Source organism: Cynara cardunculus, assembly GCF_001531365.2.
Source record: "Cynara cardunculus var. scolymus isolate 2C chromosome LG 2, CcrdV1, whole genome shotgun sequence".
Taxonomy (NCBI): domain Eukaryota; kingdom Viridiplantae; phylum Streptophyta; class Magnoliopsida; order Asterales; family Asteraceae; genus Cynara; species Cynara cardunculus.
The window spans coordinates 1,293,907-1,313,465 of NC_037529.1; the positions used below are offsets into that span (position 1 = coordinate 1,293,907).

General features: G+C 34.8%; 1 protein-coding gene across 1 annotated transcript; it reads left to right on the forward strand.

Moving 5' to 3' along the window:
* The first annotated feature begins 749 nt into the window (after positions 1–749).
* On the forward strand, positions 750–4,967 carry LOC112507714 (40S ribosomal protein S24-1-like). Its single transcript, XM_025112392.1, has 6 exons — positions 750–803; positions 1,422–1,501; positions 1,583–1,624; positions 1,927–2,097; positions 3,467–3,553; positions 4,658–4,967. Exons 2-6 carry the CDS (start codon positions 1,427–1,429, stop codon positions 4,691–4,693), a joined length of 411 nt encoding a protein of 136 aa, XP_024968160.1. The 5' UTR covers positions 750–803; positions 1,422–1,426; the 3' UTR covers positions 4,694–4,967.
* The last annotated feature ends 14,592 nt before the right edge of the window (positions 4,968–19,559 follow it).

The window sequence follows — 19,559 nt, forward strand, 5'->3', positions numbered from 1 at the left end:
TCCAAAATCCTAATCGGTCATACTCATTCTAAATTATAGACATACTATCGATTCGTCATTTCGATCGATTGAGTACATCCTCAAACTCGATTGAGTGTGTGTATATATATATATATAGGGGTCAATACAAGGAAGAACTGATTAGTTTGTGATAATTGTGCGATCCAATTCCAACTATAAATCAATTGATAAGTTAAGAAACTTATATTTTTGGTAATTTGACTTAAACTTATAATTAAAAAACATTTTAAGTATTTTAATTTTTTTTATCTCGGACGAACACCATGTGATACCCAAATCACACCAAGATACATAATGTGATACTCAAAATACACCAAGTACACTTTGAGACCACTATGATACCAATTGTAGTACCATCGTGATACCATACCACTGTCACAAGTGGGTATTTAGTGATCGATCATCGGAGACGACGTCTTAATCAGACAAAATGACCAGAGGACGTTACCGGAGTAGTGGTGGGGTGCCGGAGAAAGACACCGAATTTGGTCCACGTGTAAGAGTATGATTCAAGGTTTAGTTTCCCACTTTCCATATATGAAGTACGATCGAACCCATCCGGATCCGTGTAATCCACACCCCTATTTAGAAAACCCATTGAAGTCAGTAATGGGCTGGTGGGCTAAATTTGGATCTAATATTGGGCCAGCCCACGAAAAGAATATGGCATGTCTTCCGAGTTCGGACTATAAATATGTTCGTAATTTGATCGTAGGGTTTTTAATCTACTCAAGAGGAAAGAGAGCGCAACCGCCGTTGTCCATCGGAGCAGCTGATCTCAGGTCCGTCTCCGCCGTGATTCTTATTCTTATAGTAGTAATTGCATTGATATGTGTTCATTAATCTCTTTTGTATTGCTTTACTGGAGTCGAATAATCAATTGATTCGTACACAGAGGTTAAAATTTGACCGGTGTAATCAATGATAGCGAATTCTTCTTAAACAGCTCTTAAATCGGTAGGTAGGATGGGGAGAGCGCGAGCTTTTCTCCCATCGACGACGTCACCTCCTTCCATTTTACACCTGTTTTATTTTGGGGATCTGACGGAGCCGTTCTTTTTATAAATCAACGCAGTGTTAATCAACTCGTAGTAATTAAATGGCATAGTTGGTTGGTCAGCATGACCTTCTTGTAGAGTCTACTAGTTATCTGAAATGTGGCTTTCAGATTTTAGAGTCATTTTTTAGTGTTATTTGTATACAATTGAAGTTGTGTCAGAACTCAGATGAATGTAATATAGTTCTTTTCAGGGTTTCATGGAAAATGGACCTTTGAAGTTTGATATTTGTTACGCTTAATACATCCATTGGAGTTTTTTTAAATGCTTAGTGATCTACCGCTATAATTGGACAATTATGAATGGTATAGAGGTTTTATGTCGTTTTTTTTTATATTGTAGTGAAAATGGCTGACACCAAGGCAGTGACAATTCGCACGAGGAAGTTCATGACAAACAGGCTTCTTTCGAGGAAACAATTTGTGAGATTTGCTCAACTGCAGCCACTTTGACTTCTAGTGTTGTCATTTGTTTCTACTCTTACAGTTTTTGTGTTTATATAGGTCGTTGATGTGCTACATCCAGGCAGGCCCAATGTTTCCAAGGTTTGTGCTTTCTCTTGACCCCTTCATATACAACTGTTTCTATCAGTGGTTTATGTGTGTGGTAAGTATAATATGTGATTCAAATGCCATGGTTTCATCTTATGCAAGTATTGGATGTCAATGTTGATACCGAAGTTTGCATGATATGTGGATGAATGGTTATATAGTACTGTAATTAGTCTATTTGTTGCATGTTCTTCTTTATGTAGATTAAGCTGTAATCGCCTTTGTCGGCTTTGCAAAGTTTTGCTTTACATCCACTAAAATGGTTTTGATTTTGTTTCCCTATTTTTTTGTTGTAGGCTGAATTGAAGGAGAAATTAGGTAGGATCTATGATGTGAAAGATCCAAGTTCCATCTTTGTATTCAAGTTCAGAACTCATTTTGGTGGTGGTAAATCAACTGGGTTTGGTTTGATATACGATTCCGTTGAGAATGCGAAGAAGTATGAGCCAAAATACAGGCTTATCAGGGTAAAACTTTAAACTCTGTTTCACATCATATTTGCATTTAGTTTTTCCATTGCGAGATGTCTATCCTTTGTTAGAGAATCTAGCATTGGGAGTTTGTTTATCTATCGGAGAATAAGCAACATAAACAAAGGAAGTTTTGAATTTTGAAATACAAGTTTATATATTGTCATAGGAATCCATGGGAGAGTGAGATACTGCTCATGGGCTGTTGGGTGTGGTCATGAGGCTCTCTTTCCATTTCTTCCATGTTGTACTGTTTCTTGCTTTGAAAATTAGGGGCCGTTGGGTGTGGTCATAAGGCACATTTTCCATTTCTTCCATGTAGTACTAGTACCATTTCTTGCTTTGGAAATTAGGGGCTGTTTGGTTGGTTTTTCATTGAGCCCTGTATGGATAAAGCTGCTTGTGTGGATTAATGTTTGTATGTCTAGATTGGGAAAGTTTTGTTTGGGAGGGTTTTTCATAGATTGAAGGAACGTGTTGTTTAATTGGGAGTGGCAGATTTTGGAAAAAAAACATGGCTTCTGCATAAACCTTCCCCCTAGAAGCTTACTGAATAAGCCACTTTCTATATCATCAAGCCACTATTGAACAACCATGTATAGCTGTCCGAATAAGCTGTGTCTCATAAGCTGCAAACAAACATGCCCTTTGTAAAGGGTTGTTGGAAATCGCTGGTTAAGGGGTCAAGCTTTTGATCATTATGTGTCCGTTTGGTTTGATGGAATATCTTTTAGGAGTTTGGATTTGGAAGGATTTGGATTTGGAGAGATTTGGAATCTTTGTGTGTTTGGTTTGTAAGATTTGAATTGAAATTGAGTTCCATTCTCATGAATAATTTATAAAAATAATTAAATTACATTTTTGTTAATTGATTATTACAAAACAAGTGTTTTTTAACATATTCTAATACATTATTACAAGCATATCCTATGAAATCCCGTCAAATACCAACATTGGATTCCAAAATCCTATGGTTTTAGGATTTCGAATCCTGGAAATCCTTCAAATCAAACATTGGAAAGGAATTTAATTCCAAATCCTATCCAATCCTACAAACCAAACGGGACCCAAGCATTTTCTATCAGGTTGTTGTCTTTTTTCAATTTCCTTTCCCAAATTGGGAGTCTCATGATCCAGGAATGTTAATGCCCAGCGGGGGTAACCTATTAAGCTATTCTTAAGTGGGCATCCTGGTTTCGAACAACTTTTGTGGTTAGAATTTTTTAGCAAATTGGTTTATTGCCACTTAAAGACCAACTTGTTATGTGTTTTCTCTCTGCATTGTAGTTTGGATTGTTTTGTGAAGTCTATTACAAATTTCGTATGGCTCTATTTTTGGGTCTTTATGCATTATAAAATTTTGCAGAATGGACTTGATACCAAGGTTGAGAAGTCAAGGAAGCAGATGAAGGAAAGGAAAAACAGATCAAAGAAGATCCGTGGTGTAAAAAAGGTAAGTGCTTAACCTGTGTTTTCTTATTCTGAATGGTGTTATTATGGTGTGTTTGGTACACCGGGAATTTAGAGATGCACCAAGCCTCGGCCTTTTCAAGCCTGCCCAGGCGTTCCAAGCCCGTTTCAATAAGCAAAAAACAGGAGCCTGTACTGAATGTGAATTTTTTCCAGCCGGGTTTTTTCGAGCTTTTGGAAAATAACTTGGCCAGTTGGGATTTTAGGCCTGGCCTGGGATTTAGACTTTGGGCATGCTAGGCCTGGATTTTTCAGGCCTGGCTGGGTTTTGGGCTTTTTGTGTATCTCTAGGCGGGATGGACAAGGGAGGATGGAACAGAACTTGTCCAATGTTTGGTGCGATTATTAGACTGAGGGGCTGTTTACCAAAAGCTTATCGGGTAAGCGCTTGCCGGCATTAAACATCACCTGCACTTCCTTATCTGGCCATCAAAATGGATTGTTGGTAAGCATCTTAAAACCTGAGTTTTGAGTCTTTCACCTCACTTATTGGGTAATACTCTCAGTCCTTGCTATGCATCTTATCGGATAAGATTCTTAGTCCTTGCCATGTTCAATGGGTAAGGGTAAGTTCTTACCCGGCAAGCGTTTACTAAACGAGACTGAATAAAACTAGGGGCCGTTTACCAAACTTCTACAAGGTAAGTGCTTACCGGGTGTCGCTTACCTTACCGATTGAATATGGCAATGGCCAAAAATTTTATCTGGTAAGAGGCATAACAAGGATCAAGATTCAAGAATCTTATGTGGTACACTAGGTAAAAGATGCGTACCACAATTTGTTTTGATGGCCGAAAACGTTAAATTACAAGGTAAGTGAGGGTAATGACTCTTACTCAGTAAAATAGCTGGAACAAAGATCAGAAAGATTCCCATATCAAATCAAAACTTTAAGATCCCCCATGATTCATTTACCTGCCAACCTCACTTTCGTCTGTAGTCAAGTTCCATTCGTACTTGTTGAGTCTTGTCTACGTAACAAACACACCCTTTAGGTATCTAACTTGTCTACGTAACAAACACACCCTTTAGGTATCTAACTCGAGTCTTGGCATTAATTTATATGGATGTTGTGGTGATTATGCAGACCAAGGCAGGGGATGCTGCCAAGAAGAAGAAGTGAGCTATGAAAGTGACACTAGTTTTATTTTATATGTGGGTTGTTTTGGTGCAACTTCTTTTTGTTCTTATAACTCTGGAAACCTCCATTTTGAGATGAAACAGGATCAGGGTTTTTGTTTTAGAAATTTTAAACTAGAAGAATGAGTATTGGTTGGTAGTTTTATGTTGATGTTTTTTGATGTTTTCAAGTTATGGTAGTTGAAGATGTTCATTGTCTCCTGCTCAGAGCATCTCCAACAGATTCTTTGAAATAGAGAAAATGGAGTTTTTGTTCCATATATTTGGTTCGACATGTTCTTTAAACATAAGAGAAAAGAAGAGTTTTAGAGAATGTGATTGCATTATAAGGTCGCAATTGCAATTTTTTTTTTTGATAGAATACGCCTGCTACTATGCCCAAAGTCCCCTCTGCAATATGATGAGAGGCTAAGTGTGTCGTTCACGGTACATAAAACATTCAGACGGAGTTGTTCCTCATAAAAAAATTATATGGAGAAGACAAAATTGTTTCACTTATGGGACGGAAATAAATAGAGCTCCTTATCATGATGAGAAAAATCTAAAATTCGAGTGGTTGACTGGTGATTACTAGCGATTCCAGTTGAATAAGTGATGATTTGATGGTTCTTGGCGTTAAGGACATTTGGAATTTATCTCTGATGAGGATGCTCTAAAACGCTCATGGTATAGTTATAGGGTCTAATGCACAAGATCTTGTAAGAAGCTATAAGTAATGCAACTATGAATATCATGGAGAGTTCGATCCTGGTTCAAGGTGAATGTTGGTGGGAAATCATGATTGTGATAGCGGAGCAAAAGCTATGGAACATGGGAATAAAATGTGTCTCAAGCCGAAATATCACAAGTACCGCCTCAGCCACATATCTTTTCGGCTAAGGAATGAGAAATCCTTCTTGCACGAGTACTCTTCTAGTTTATGCTAACGAACGAACAGATCCTTTGATTGTGGAATCTGTCATTTTTATTCTGTCAAATTCTTTTGAATTGCACAAACTAAACAACCCACGACGAATTAAAAACTTATTATTTTGACACGTATTATTTAATCATTTGTTCGATCGAACATTATATCTATTCTGCATTCGAATAAGATTATTTCCACCTCTTTTGTACAATACTCTAAAACCTTTATGGGAAAATTCACTTTCTGCATAAATTTTGCCTATAATTTTACCGACTAAACCACTAACTATATCATTAAGCTATTATCAAACACTCATGTATATACCTAATCGCATAAGTTGTGAGTCTCGTTAAACTCATTAAACAATTTATAAATAGACCCTTAGGGCCTGTTTGTTTGTAGCTTAATGTTACTCACAACTTATTCCGTCGATTATACATGATTACTTGGTAGTGGCTTAATATACAAAAATGACTTACTTAATAAGCTTGTATGGGGTGATTAATACAAAAAGCCAGGTTTTTTTTCCAACTGTGCATCTCCCAATTAAAAAAGCCCGCCTCTTACATATATGAAAAAACCCTCCAAAGGAAAACTTTCTTAATGTATAAAGATAGATTAATCCACACATACCATTTTATTTATACAGAAGTTAATGAAAAACAAATGAAGAAACCCCTTAATAAAAAACAAAAACAACAAGTAATCATTTTTAGGGGTTGATTCAAATTCAAAAGGGAAAACTTCAAAAAATGAACAAATTTTCTCATTTTGAATGGCTTAGTCTCCAAATTATTATTTCGAATAAAAACTTTACATTTTTTTTGTTTTAAATGATTAAGTCAGTGAACTATTTTTTTTAATGAAAAAACCATTAAACTTTTATAGTTTGAATAACTAAAACCCTGAATTTTCTAAAAAATAAATTAAACCATCAAACTTTAATAGTAAGTTAAGTAGTTTTTTGGGTTAAAAGAATGTAGATAACCAATTTTTAAAAGTGTGGTGGTATATTTATTAAAAAATGTTAAAGAACTCAATCTATATTATATTATAAAGTATTTGATAAAAACCATTTTTTATGCATTAAGTACTGTATCAATGCATATTACTTAAAATTTAAGATTACATGTAAATTGTGCGTAAGTACAACTTATTAAAGCTCAATTTTTGAATTCGTATAAATAACCGCAAATAAACATAATAAAATATAGGATTAAAAATCTAAAATATAATTAGGATAATCATTATTTTTATAAAAAAATTTATTGTTAAGAAAAAAATAAATTAATTCACTATTTAATCTAAATTAAATTATAATAAAAAATCGAAATTAACGAAATTATACAAAAAAAATAAGAACTTTTAAATAGTTAATTTGATATTAATATTGATATATTTTTTCAAAATTTTTTGATGTATTCAAATTTATTTTTATTCAAAAGCAAAAATATTATTTTTCTCAAAATCATATAAACCACATTATATCAACACAGACAAAGAATAAAACGAAATAAAACGAAATATTAAAATAAAGATGTATCATGTTGCATTGCACGAGTACCTTTATAATCAATCAAAATTTAATAGTTTAGAAATTAAAATTAAAAGGTTTGTGAAGTTTTGAAAGTAAGAACGATGGCATTTGATTTTTGGACATACGAGGGTTTATGGAGGGAAACCATAAGAACAAATATATAAAACCCTCTAAATTTTGCAAAATCCCGCCTAATTTTCTTCCAGGTGTTGCTCATCCCACAAATTATTCGAATTGGAAACCCTTCTCTCTCCACCATCACTTCAACTTCAATCGCTTCTTCATATTCCCTCTTCACTCTTTTACCATATTCATCATCCGGTTCTCAAATCAAGATCATCATCGTTTCTTTGATTCACTTATCAGGTAATATATTTCATGTTTCTACAGTTTCTGTTATTTGAATGTTTGATTTCTGTTTGAGTGATCTTCAACTTTCAAGCCATTGTGATTTAGGTTTTTAGTTTATTAACTGCATTCTTGCTATTTGATGATCAAGCAATCCACGAGTCTGATTTCTATATACTTTATTTGTTATTTGCGTGTTTGATTTCTGTCTAGATGATCTTAACGAATGGGGTTTTGATTTTTGTTTAGGGTTTGTAGTGATGCGATTGAGGTCCAGTGAACTTTCAACGACGGAGGAAGTGAAATCTGATTCTTATGTGGAGAATCTTGACGCCATTGATGAAAAGAGGTCGCCATTGAAGCTTTTGGTAGATGGAATAGTTGATAAAGGGGCAAAGAAAGCGGAAAATAAGGAATGTGTTGATAATGCTGTAGATGATCTTATTGTCTGTGTTAAAGAAGGAAATGAATCTGTGTTGGATTCTGGTTTGAAAGAGAATAAAAGATCATCGGTATTGGTTTCAGGTCATATGCCACAATATAAAGAAGTCATGGAATGTAACAATTGGTCTGAGGATATCGAACCTGTGAGTGTTGTTGATGATGATAACGTGGTTCTCCATAACTCATTGTATGATTGTGAGAATGCTGTTGTGAGTACAGATGGAGGTAGAGGTAGGGAAGGAGAAGGTGGGTGGGAAAAGAAAAATCTTGGCAATCAAACAATGGAAGAGACTAGCTATGATGCTGATATGATGGTGAAATTGAAGGTTGATGAGGCTGATGAAGCTTTTACTGCCGTTGATGGAAACTGTGAAGGTACTGGAAAGCGTAAAAGGGGGAGGAAGAGGAAGATTTTGGTAAGTTCTGAATGTAATGGAAATTTGAAGTCTAAAATGGAGAAAATTGAGAAGCGTGGAGTGGAAATCAGTGGTCGGGTATTGCGGTCAAGGAGTATGACGATGAGTGGTGGTGTCAAGGTGGCTGATAGTGGGCTTAATGAGAGTGTTGCTGGTTTCAAAAGGAAGATGGAAGCTGAATGTTTAGACCAAACTGAGCTTCAGAAAGCAGTCAATGAAAGCATTCAAATGACGGGTAGACTGCAAAAGAAGCAAAAAGGTCGTGGGAGACCTCCTAAGGTGCAGGGTGAAGCTGTTTTCAAAAGAAAGATTAAAGCTGAGTGTTTAAGCCAACATGAGCTTCAAAAACGTCGTGGTAGACCTCCTAAGACAAAGGGTGAAGCTACGCCTTTATATGTGGTTTATGATGATACAGTTTCTGTAAAATTAGAACGCCATGGAAGACCTCCTAAAGTGCAGGATGAAGAACTGGTATTAGAAGGGATTCAGAAGAGCGAAGACGGGGATATGGTGATGAAGAATCTCAAGCGTCGTGGTAGACCACCTAAAAAGCAGAAGCGTATGATGGTTAAGAAAACCAACAATCAGTTGGAGGTTAAAGTTGTTAAAGAGGGTCCCAAGATTCACGACAAACAAAAGGGCAATGCTTCCGAAGAAAGCAACGACCACACAATGGCTGAAGACACTGTTAAAGGTCATAATACAGGAAAAGACATTGTTAATGAACCGTTGAAAAGTAGCATTGGAGGGGCGGAGAGGCGAAAGAAACAGCAGTTGGTGAGAGATCAAATAGTTAGTATGCTTATGAAGGCAGGGTGGACAATTGAGTATAGGCCAAGGCTACAAAGAGAATATCTGGATGCAGTATATGTTGATCCGAATGGGGGAACACACTGGTCTATCACCAAAGCTTATCGTTCTCTTAAGAAGAGAAGCGAAGATGGTCATGCTGATAGTAAAGAAGTTTCTGCATTTACTCCGATACCCGATGAGGAAATGAGTGTACTATTCAAGTTGATTACGAAGGTAAGGAGTGATAAAAATAAGAAGAAAAACAAAAGAGGAAAGAATGATTGTAAGGCTAAAATAGTCTTCAGTGGAGAAGCTCCACCTAAGAAGAAACCTGGCAAGAAGAGCAAAGATGGTATAAAGAGGAAAGAAGTTCATAGTTCTGCTGTAAAATTGGCTAGTAAATCATCAGGCGTAAAAGTGAAAGGAGATAAATCTCGGCAAAGACAGCCAAAAAAAAGCCAGAAGGGTAGGCCGAGCAGAAAGCCACGCTTGGTAGCTCGTAGCTCCAATGAGGGTTTGGATCAAGGCAATGATGGCTGTACAATGTACAGTGTGAAGCGCAATCTTCTTTCGTGGATGATAGATTTGGGTGTTATTATGCCGGGTGGGAAAGTGCAGTATGGGGAAGGTCGAAGGAGAAGTGGGTTGTCTGAGGGCATGGTTACCTGTGACGGGATTCAGTGCAGTTGCTGTAATGAAATAATGGATATATCAAGTTTTGTGTCTCATCGTGGTGGGAGACTCACCCTTGCACTAAATAACATATATTTCCAGCATGGATCATCTCTTTTGAAGTGCCTGCTGGACTCGTGGAGGAAGGAAGAGGAATCCAGTAGTATTAGATTCAATTATGTTGATATCAATGGAGATGACCCCAATGATGATACCTGCAACATTTGTGGAGATGGTGGTGACTTGACTTGTTGTGATGGCTGCCCTTCGACATTCCATCATAGCTGCCTCGATATAAAAGTAACCATGATCACTTTTCTTGATCTTCAAACTGTTATTAGTTTATTGTCTTCCTAAATACGAGCTCCCACTGTCCCTAACTAAATGCAACGATTTCTTTTTTGCAATATTTCAGTCCAATGATACCACTTCCCCTTAATCACTACATTACATTAATAGCATCGATTATCTACAACATTCCTATAATGTGGGATCCTGTCACATTATCACCACTTGCAATTAATAAATGTGACTTTTTTCAGGTGTTAGATTGATAGAATTTGTATGTATATGTATTTTTGCTAATTGGAGATGTAAAAAGGGTTAGTTGTTACTTGTTGCACTCCAATGATCAAATGCTAAAATCTTCTATTAAAATGGAATGTATACAAAGGGTTTTTCAGTTTTTGAGAGACTAAGAGCTCTCTGACGACTCTTGTCAATCTCAATTTCACACAAAACTAATCGATACCCCCTTAAACCCCAACCTCTTTATTTATACTTGATAGCCTGCATTAACAACTTGTACTATTGCACTAACTACTTGTAGCTTTCATTAAAAATTGACCCTGACCACTAGAATTGACTATTTGACCCAGGGTACAACATTAGTCTATTGATTTTTATGTTTCTATGAATGATCTCTCATGTAGTTTGTGTGCATTGCAGAGTTTCCCTTCTGGTGACTGGCATTGCATATACTGTTCTTGCAAATTCTGTGGACTAGCTGCGGGTGGTGCTTCTCAAATGGATGATTCTCATCATGCATTTAACTCTGAAATGCTCTCATGCTGTTTGTGTGAAGAAAAATGTATGCAATCAGATTTTGTCATTAAAGATAATAACGATGGTATTTTCTTACATCATTCTTCCTGTCTTTATACTTCATTGACAATTTCTGTTTCTTACAGTTCACCAGTTGTGCTTACAAGAAGAAGATGCGATAAATGCTGATTCCAGTCACCTATCTTTCTGTGGGAGGAAATGCCAGGAGGTATGGGGTTAAGTTGCCAGAGGCATGGTTGTTTTATATACCATATGAGAGCCTTGTTCTTGATTACCAATGCATGCTACGTAACTATGTATAAATAAAGCAAGATGCATAGTGTTTAGTCTTAAACTAAGCTTCTGTAGATGATAGTTTCAGAATAGCCATTATGCTGTTGTTACTGTATTTATTCTGGTGGTGTGAGCATTTTAGGAGACTAATAATTAGTATTGAAGTTGTAGAAGATTGGTGAATATCCCATATACCCTATTTACAAAATGTTTCTAAGAGACATGTTTTAGCTTATCTTACCTGCTTGGTTAGTAAGCCTATTTTAAGATCATTAATATGTATGCAGTAATATGTATCTAATACTTTGTTTTCTGATAGCTCTTTGAGCAACTGCAGACGTATCTTGGGGTCAAGTTTGAACTTGATGAAGGATACTCATGGACTCTACTTCATCGTTCTGATGTTAGCCAAGATTCTACGTTTCTCGATGATCCACTGAAGGTTGAATGCAATTCCAAGTTGGCTCTTGCATTCGCTGTTATGGACGAGTGTTTTGTGCCAATTATGGATGAGAGAAGTGGGGTCAATACCATCCATAATGTGGTTTACAACTGTGGGTAAGTTTTCTGCAACTATATATTTTTGGTAGTTTTTTATGATATGTCGCTTACCAGATTCAGTTTGTTCTAATCTTCGCTTGAAGTGGCGTTCAAGGTCTATTTTTATTGTTTTATAATCTTAATTAAGTGAATGTGGGTTAAAAACTGGAGTTATTTATTGTAGATCATTGAAGGAGAACCGTCCATTTTTTTAAAATCCTCAAATGCATATCGTCATTTATATTAAAAACTACATAGTAAGAAACATATATAAAACTTGTGGTTTACAACTCATAAACTCTTTCAGTTAATTGCAATAATTTTTCAGTTATCTGTCTCTAAATTAGGATCTTTTACAGTTTTACTCTAGGAGGTCAAATTCTTTATATCATCCTGTATCAATGAAGTAGCAACCCACATTTAAACACATAAATGTCTTTTTTTAGATCTGATTTGACTTTGTGTTAATGCAATTAATGGTTGAAGCTGAATCATACACCTATAATTACCATATCATGAGATATCAGAATCCCATTTCTGAAACTTTTACTTTCTGTTTTTTCTCTATTCGTCCACTCACTGGTTACAAAATCACACACCATAAAATCAAAATCATGAATATTAGAACATTCACAAAATGTGCTTGATATTTCTTTAATTTTGTTGGCAATTGAAATATAACCTTAATAAGAATAGCATCCATTTACCTTCTTTTTCATATTATTTTGTGCAAATTATATTAGTTGAGGGAACAGTAATATCTCAAATACATGGTTGTTAGAAAAACTAAAATCAAATCTAAGGTTTGAAAGTAAGAGCATCTTCAATGGAGGTTCTTATAAGAACCTATTTTTTGTACTTTTTACTTTTTATTACTACATCATTTTCAACTCATCAAATTAAGAACTCATAGAAAAGTCCACCTTTTATGGGTTCCATTCAACATCTATAATTGTTAATATCTATACTATATTTTAAATCATTTAATAAAAGTTCTTAAAAATCATTTTTTTATTGATGCATATTACTTAAAATTCAAGATTACAAGTAAATTTGTGTGTAAGTACAACTTATTAAAGCTTCATGTTTGAATTTGTGTAATAAACTATAGATAAACATAATCAAATAGAGTATAAACATCTTATTTTAAATATAAAAAATCTAAAATATAATTAGGATAATCATTGATTCTAGCAAAATACTTAATTGTAATCTTTATTAAAATTATATTACTAAACCAAAAATAAAAAAATGAAATAAAGAAGTACACAAAAAAAGAGAAATTTTAAGTAGTTAGTTTGGTATCAATATCAATAATTTTTTTCAATTTTGTATGATATATCTTCATATTTATATTTTATTCAAAAATAAAAACATCATCGTTTTCTCAAAATCACATAAAACCGTATTATAACATCGACTTAGACAAAAATAAAATAAATTGAAACATCAAAATCGAGATGTATCTTGTTGTATTGTGTGAGTACTTTTCTAGTATTTATAAATATATATCAAAGGTAAGAACTTCAAGGTAACAACCAAGGTTCTTCTACAAGAATCCCAAGGGATATAAGAACTCTCCACAATGTTGTTATTATAATAAGCTACACTTTTTGCATTCCTGCATTGGAGATGCTTTAATAAAGCTAACTGGATTTTGAGCTAAGATTTGTTATTGTTTTTTGTTGTGTGATATCTTGTCATCATCTGAGTTGGGTTTACTTAAACCTCAAAGATATGTGATGTGGGTTTGTAAAATTAATCTCTTTTCTCGAAAATTCTTGCCAGGTCGAACTTCAGGAGGTTAAATTATTCTGGCTTCTTTACAGCAATATTGGAGAAGGGCGATGAATTGGTTTCAGCAGCATCCATAAGGTTTAATTTGAATTTAGTTTTTAGAAATGATCTGTGAATGGGCCAGAGTTATATGCAGCTTAGGGCTTTTTTGTTAGTAGCTTAATGAGCCTAATGGACTCCCAGCTTATTCAGTCAGTTATATATAGAAATTGGCTTATTCTTTAAGCTTTTAGGTGGAAGCTTTATGTAGAAAGCCAAGTTTTTTTCCAAACTTACCCTCCCAATAAATAAACACGTTTCTTTCATCTATGAAAAAACTCTGCGAACAAAAACCTTCTCAATTTATACAAATGGATTAATCCACACAGACATCTTTATCCATGCAGGACTTGAGGGGGTGTTTGGTTTGTTTTTCATTAAGTTCTGTATGGATAAAATTGTCTAGGTGGATTAATCTTTCTGTATAATAGATTGAGAAGATTTTTGTTTGGAAGGGATTTTTTTATGGATGGAAGAAGCATGTTCTTTAATTGGGAGAGGCAGGATCGGAAAAAACCTGGCTTTCTGCATAAAGCCCCCCTAGAAGCTTACTGAATAAGTCACTTTCTATACCATTAAGCCACTACCAAACTCATGTATAGCTGTGAGTTCCATTAAGCTGCTAAGAAACAAACCCTTAATGGAAAATGAAATTCAATTTTATGGTGTAATTTTGGTTATGGTGTTTATATTCTGTTCTTTTTTTCTTTTTTGTGGCTTTAGCTTTAAATTCTGAATACTCATTCTGTGTTCTTGTTGTACTTCTTGTGTTTGATGATTTGTTATATTGGGTTTACTTATTATGAAATTTGTTCTCACAATTTTATTTCTTGTTTTCACCATAACAGGATCCATGGGCACCGGTTGGCAGAAATGCCTTTTATTGGAACTCGTCATATGTATAGGCGTCAAGGGATGTGTCGTCGGCTTTTAGATGCAATTGAAAACGTACGTTTCCATAACTTTTAGTGAACTTAATTTGATACTTCTTTTTAACCTTAATATTCTGTCCAGGTGATGTATAAGATGGCTATCACTCCAATAACTCTGCTACCATTTGATGAGCACTGCCTTTTATTAAATTTTTGAGCTGTCTATCACTATATTTTTCATAGATTCATGCCACAATGTGATGTTTTTAGCTATAATTCATTCTTGATTAGTTCATGATTAGGATGATTGAACTTCTTAGCTGTGATTGATCCAAATCAAGTAATTTGGTATATTCCATTGCATTCATCATGAACAAAAATGCTCTTGAATGAAATGAATGTAGTTTAGCATTTGGTGTGTGCTATGAAGTCATGATTTTACATAAAATAAGGGTGCTTTTGGCACTGGGATGGATTTGGACGGGCAAAAGTGAAGTAGGGGGTGAGAGAATTCTAAAAGGTTCTAGGGTGTTAACTTGACACGAGTAGTTTTGTAATTTACCAATCTTGTCCAATCTCCTTGATTTTTGTTCCAGCTATTTTTGGTGGGTAGAATAATTTAATTTCTCTCATTTTGGGTCTGTCATGTCCCATCTTAATGTCTGTGTCAAATATGGGACAAGTTTTTGTACTGTCCTATGACCCATTTGTGTACCAAATACCAGATATAACAAGACGGAACAACTATTCGGTGTTTGGTAAGACGGAACTAGACAAGACAGAACAAGTAAAATGACCAATTTACTTCTAATGGGTTGTTTATATCTTTTATATATTTTGATTAATCTATGTTATTCATTAAATTACAATAAAATTTAAACAATAAATAAAATGTAAAGAAGGAGGTGCCTTTGATCTTTTAGAAGAGAATTAAGTTTTTTTTGAGGTTTTATCGATAAAATATACGTTTGTTTCATTTTGTTTTTGTCTGTTCCACATAATAGTTTTTCCAAACGTGGAACGGTGATCCTTGTTATGTTCTGTTGTTTAGTGTACCAAACACATCTTAAAGGAACAACATAGCATTTTATGTGTTTACTAGCAAGTAAAATGCTGATCTGAATTGATTGTTGGTTTCTCAAATTTATCATTCAGGCTCTAAGTTGTCTTGGTGTTGGAGAGCTGGTGATTCCAGCCATCCCTGAACTTTTCAAAACATGGACCAAGGTTTTTGGGTTCAAGCCCCTTGAAGAATCGAAGAGGCGGGCAATGAAGGGCATGAGTATGATGGTGTTTCCCGGTACAGACATGCTTCATAAACCTCTTCTCAGCAACCAATTTGCCGATCAGAATCTTGGTTCAGCCGCTGGTAAGTTATTTATCTGCTCATTCTTGCTTTTGGGGCATGTTGATTTGATTCTAAAAGTTTGATAAGGTCATCTTATGTTTTGGGATTAAGGGGAGGTCTTTTTGGAGAAAAGGGGGCTGTTTACTTACAGCTTAATGAGCTTAATGCTCTGGGTGGCTTATTTGCTCAGCCATACGAGAGGATTCCCTTATGGCTTAATTGTCAAGCCATCAAGCCAAAATGGGTATGTGTAATAAGCCACCTCAAACAAATTAATACCAGAAATGTCCAGAAATAATCCAACTCTCACTGTTTGCCAAGCCCATCTGTCTCCCATCCCTCGGATAGGCAAATTATCCAAACAAAATGCCCCATAAATACTCCCAACTCTCTCTGATTGCCTCCCTCAAGCCCATCGGTCTTTTGTCCTCAGATAGGCAAATCATCCAGACAGATTACTTAACCTATACATGGCTTAGGGTCTGTTTGTTTATAGTTTAATGAGCTTAATGCTACTTAAAGGTTATTCAGTTGGCTATACATAACTGTTTGGTAGTGGCTTAATAATATAGTAGGTGGCTTATTCAACAAGTTTTTAGGAGGGAGTTTTATGCATAAGATCAAGTTTTTCCGAACTTGTCCCTCACTATTACAAAACACGCTCCTTTCTTATGGAAAATCTCTCCCAAACAAAAACCTTACCAACCTATACAAACAATTAATCCAAATTGACAGTTCAATTCATACAAACTTGATGGAAAACCAATCAAACAACCCCTTAATGCAAAAAAAGAAGTAAACAGCCCCTATAATTTTAGAGCATCTCCAAGAGCTATATTAAAATAGAGATTTTGGAGATTAAGAAGTATGAGAGGGTAGAAAGCTTGAAATTTGGAGAAATCTCTAAAACTCCATATTTAAGACTTAAGTGAGAAATAATATTTAATTGTATTGAATATTTTAATAATATAGTTAATGATAGAATTTCTAAATAGAGTATCTGTTGGAGTTGGATCTAATTTCTTTTGGAGAAATGAACTTCTGATACTCTATTTTAGAGAAATTATAGTATAGCTGTTGGAGATGCTCTTAGTTTCATAATCAAAGGAACGTCTTCAAATAAACTCCGTTACGCATTTAATTGCTTCTCTACTTGAGAGAATTCACAACAGAATTCTGAAGTCTGGTTGTCATTATGTAGTTTCAGACGATAAAGCAATGGAAACCAAATCATCAAATGCAATAGTTTTTGAGCAAATGGAAGAAGCTATTGCATCTGAAACAGCTACAGCTATGTCTGAAATGCCAGCTGAACATGTTCCATGTGGTTCAAACGCTCCATCTTGTGATGATTTAGCTCATGGGCACGAATCCGAGTCGTTTAAAGATGTTGGGGTTGACCAATTGGTGGAACCAGAGTTGGGTATCGAGAATCTTGGAAAGAATAGATTCGACTTGAATCTTCAACCGCCTGCAACAGATACCGATATGCAAACCATGGATGATGATTCCATCTCAAATGATTGCAAAAACCGGTGTGAACTGTCTGACTCAATGGCTCATGATCCCAAGAACTGTTCTGCTCAATCTCTTGTTCTGGTTTGACCTCCATTTTCAAAGGTGATCTTACTTATCTAATAAGCCCAGATGATTCATATGGTTTGAAAGTTTTGTGATTGGAGATGATGTGTCAACTTATGATTGGTTGGTTCTTTTGTTACAGGTGGATTATTGTAACATGGGAGATGTATGGGGTGCTTATTTAATACAGGATATTGGCTTAATGATACAGCTGAGGGTTTCTGTAAAAGTTTTAGTAGTAAATACATGTTTGTTTTTAGTGAAATTTTGGATACCATCTTCATGTTAATATTACAAACTTTTTTGGGGCATGGCCTTTCTTCATGTTCATGATAATGAATCTTTAACTTTGATGGTTACATTTTCTATGCCCATTTCTGTTTTTTTGGTGAAATAAAGCAGCTTTTTGAAGTTCTATTAAGCTCTATGTACTTTTAGATGCTTGTTATGTCTTAAAGGCTAATTTCTACATTTTAAATATGAGGGATGAAAAAAACATGAATGAACTTTAAATCACAAGGATAAAAACAGTAATAAATTGTAACGCATAAAGACGAAAATAAAAATAAGGGTTTGTTTGTTAGTAGCTTAATGAGACTCAGCTTCTTTGATCAGTTATACATGGTTATTTTGGTAATTGCTTAATGATATAAAAAATGACTTATTTAGTAAGGTTTTAGTGAGAACTTTATGTAGAAAGACAAGTTTTTTTCCCTAAATATGTTCCTCCAAATTAAAAAAAAAAAAAAAAAACTTCTTCCATCTATAAAGACAAATCAATCCATATAGATAGAACAAAAAACATAACTGGTAGTTGATAAGTAGCTGATGACTGATAATTTAGTTGATGAATAAATCATGGTTGATAAAAACTAGCTGATAAGCATGTAAAATGATCAAAAAAGATGTAACATCCTGATTTTTGTCCCAGTTGAAGAAAGCGTTGAACCGAGTGATTCAATGAAGAAAAACTAATTGTGGAGTTCGACTATAGTGCCATGAGATAGTGGCATATGTCACAATGACATCGATGGTACTAAGGGTATGATCATCTCGACTATTGTGCCATGCGGTTGTGACATATGTCACAATAGCACCCATGGTACTGAGAGTATAGTTGATAACTCTTATTTTTAAGAGTTATTTCCTTTTTATTTACTCCCTTTTTGCTTTTATTAAATGCCCAATTTTGTTGTTTTTCCCTTTTATTCCAAAAAGTTTTAAAAAGATGATGAAACACTGAGGAAGAAGTATTATTCCAAAAACCTGTATTTTTTTGACAGCACTGCCCACTGTGGCACCACTGTGGGAAGTCTACCAGCCTTGTTACTACTTCTTGGGAAACGTGCAGCTTGAAGATCTCCCAGATTTTTTTCCTCCAGCTGTTATGAGCTGTCTTCCATGCTCTATTTTATTTTCTTTTGTATTTTTCTTTGCTTGTACTAATTGCCCAATTTGTAATGATTGGGTATGGCCTTCCTCCCTTCCTCTCCCCTATATAAAGAGGCTTGGGAGAGCCATTTTTGGGKGTACCATCTTGGAGCAACTTGTGCTCAAAATATCATCTTTGGTACCAACTTGTAGATATTGCTCTCATATATATATAATTAGTAATTAATCCTTTTTAATTTTATGTCTTTACTGTATTGTCTTTAAATTTATGTATTTAATTTATGTCTTTAAATTCATGTATTTAATTTCTTGTCTTTAATTTTATGTCTTTAATTTCTTGCACTTATAATTTAGTTTTACATTAATGCAATTCATATTCCAGTATTACTTTATGTCTTTTATTATTTTTATTATGTCTAGCTAAATTACTCGTATGGGTGTGGGTGTGAGTTTAACTTAGGATGTTTTTATAATATTTGGGTGTTTTTATCTTTTATCACTTCGTCACTTAGTCACTTAAAACGGCACTTAAAATGCGGATAAGCTGATCACTTTGACGTGTTAATATTAGATCTTAGACCCAGAGATGGGCGGATCCGAAATACGGCTTAAGGGATGCACATTGAACTCGAGAGGGTCTTTGAATAATTACGTGGAGACGCGAATTTTGCATGCATTTAGCTAGGGGTTAAGCAATATGTATTTCCATCGCAAAGAGATTTGGGTGAAAATTTTCATTCCTTTTACTTTTTAGCTAAATCGGTAAGTTTCGAAGTGATAAATGTAAAAACTTTCTGGACTTTTATAAGGCCCGGTTATAAAAGTT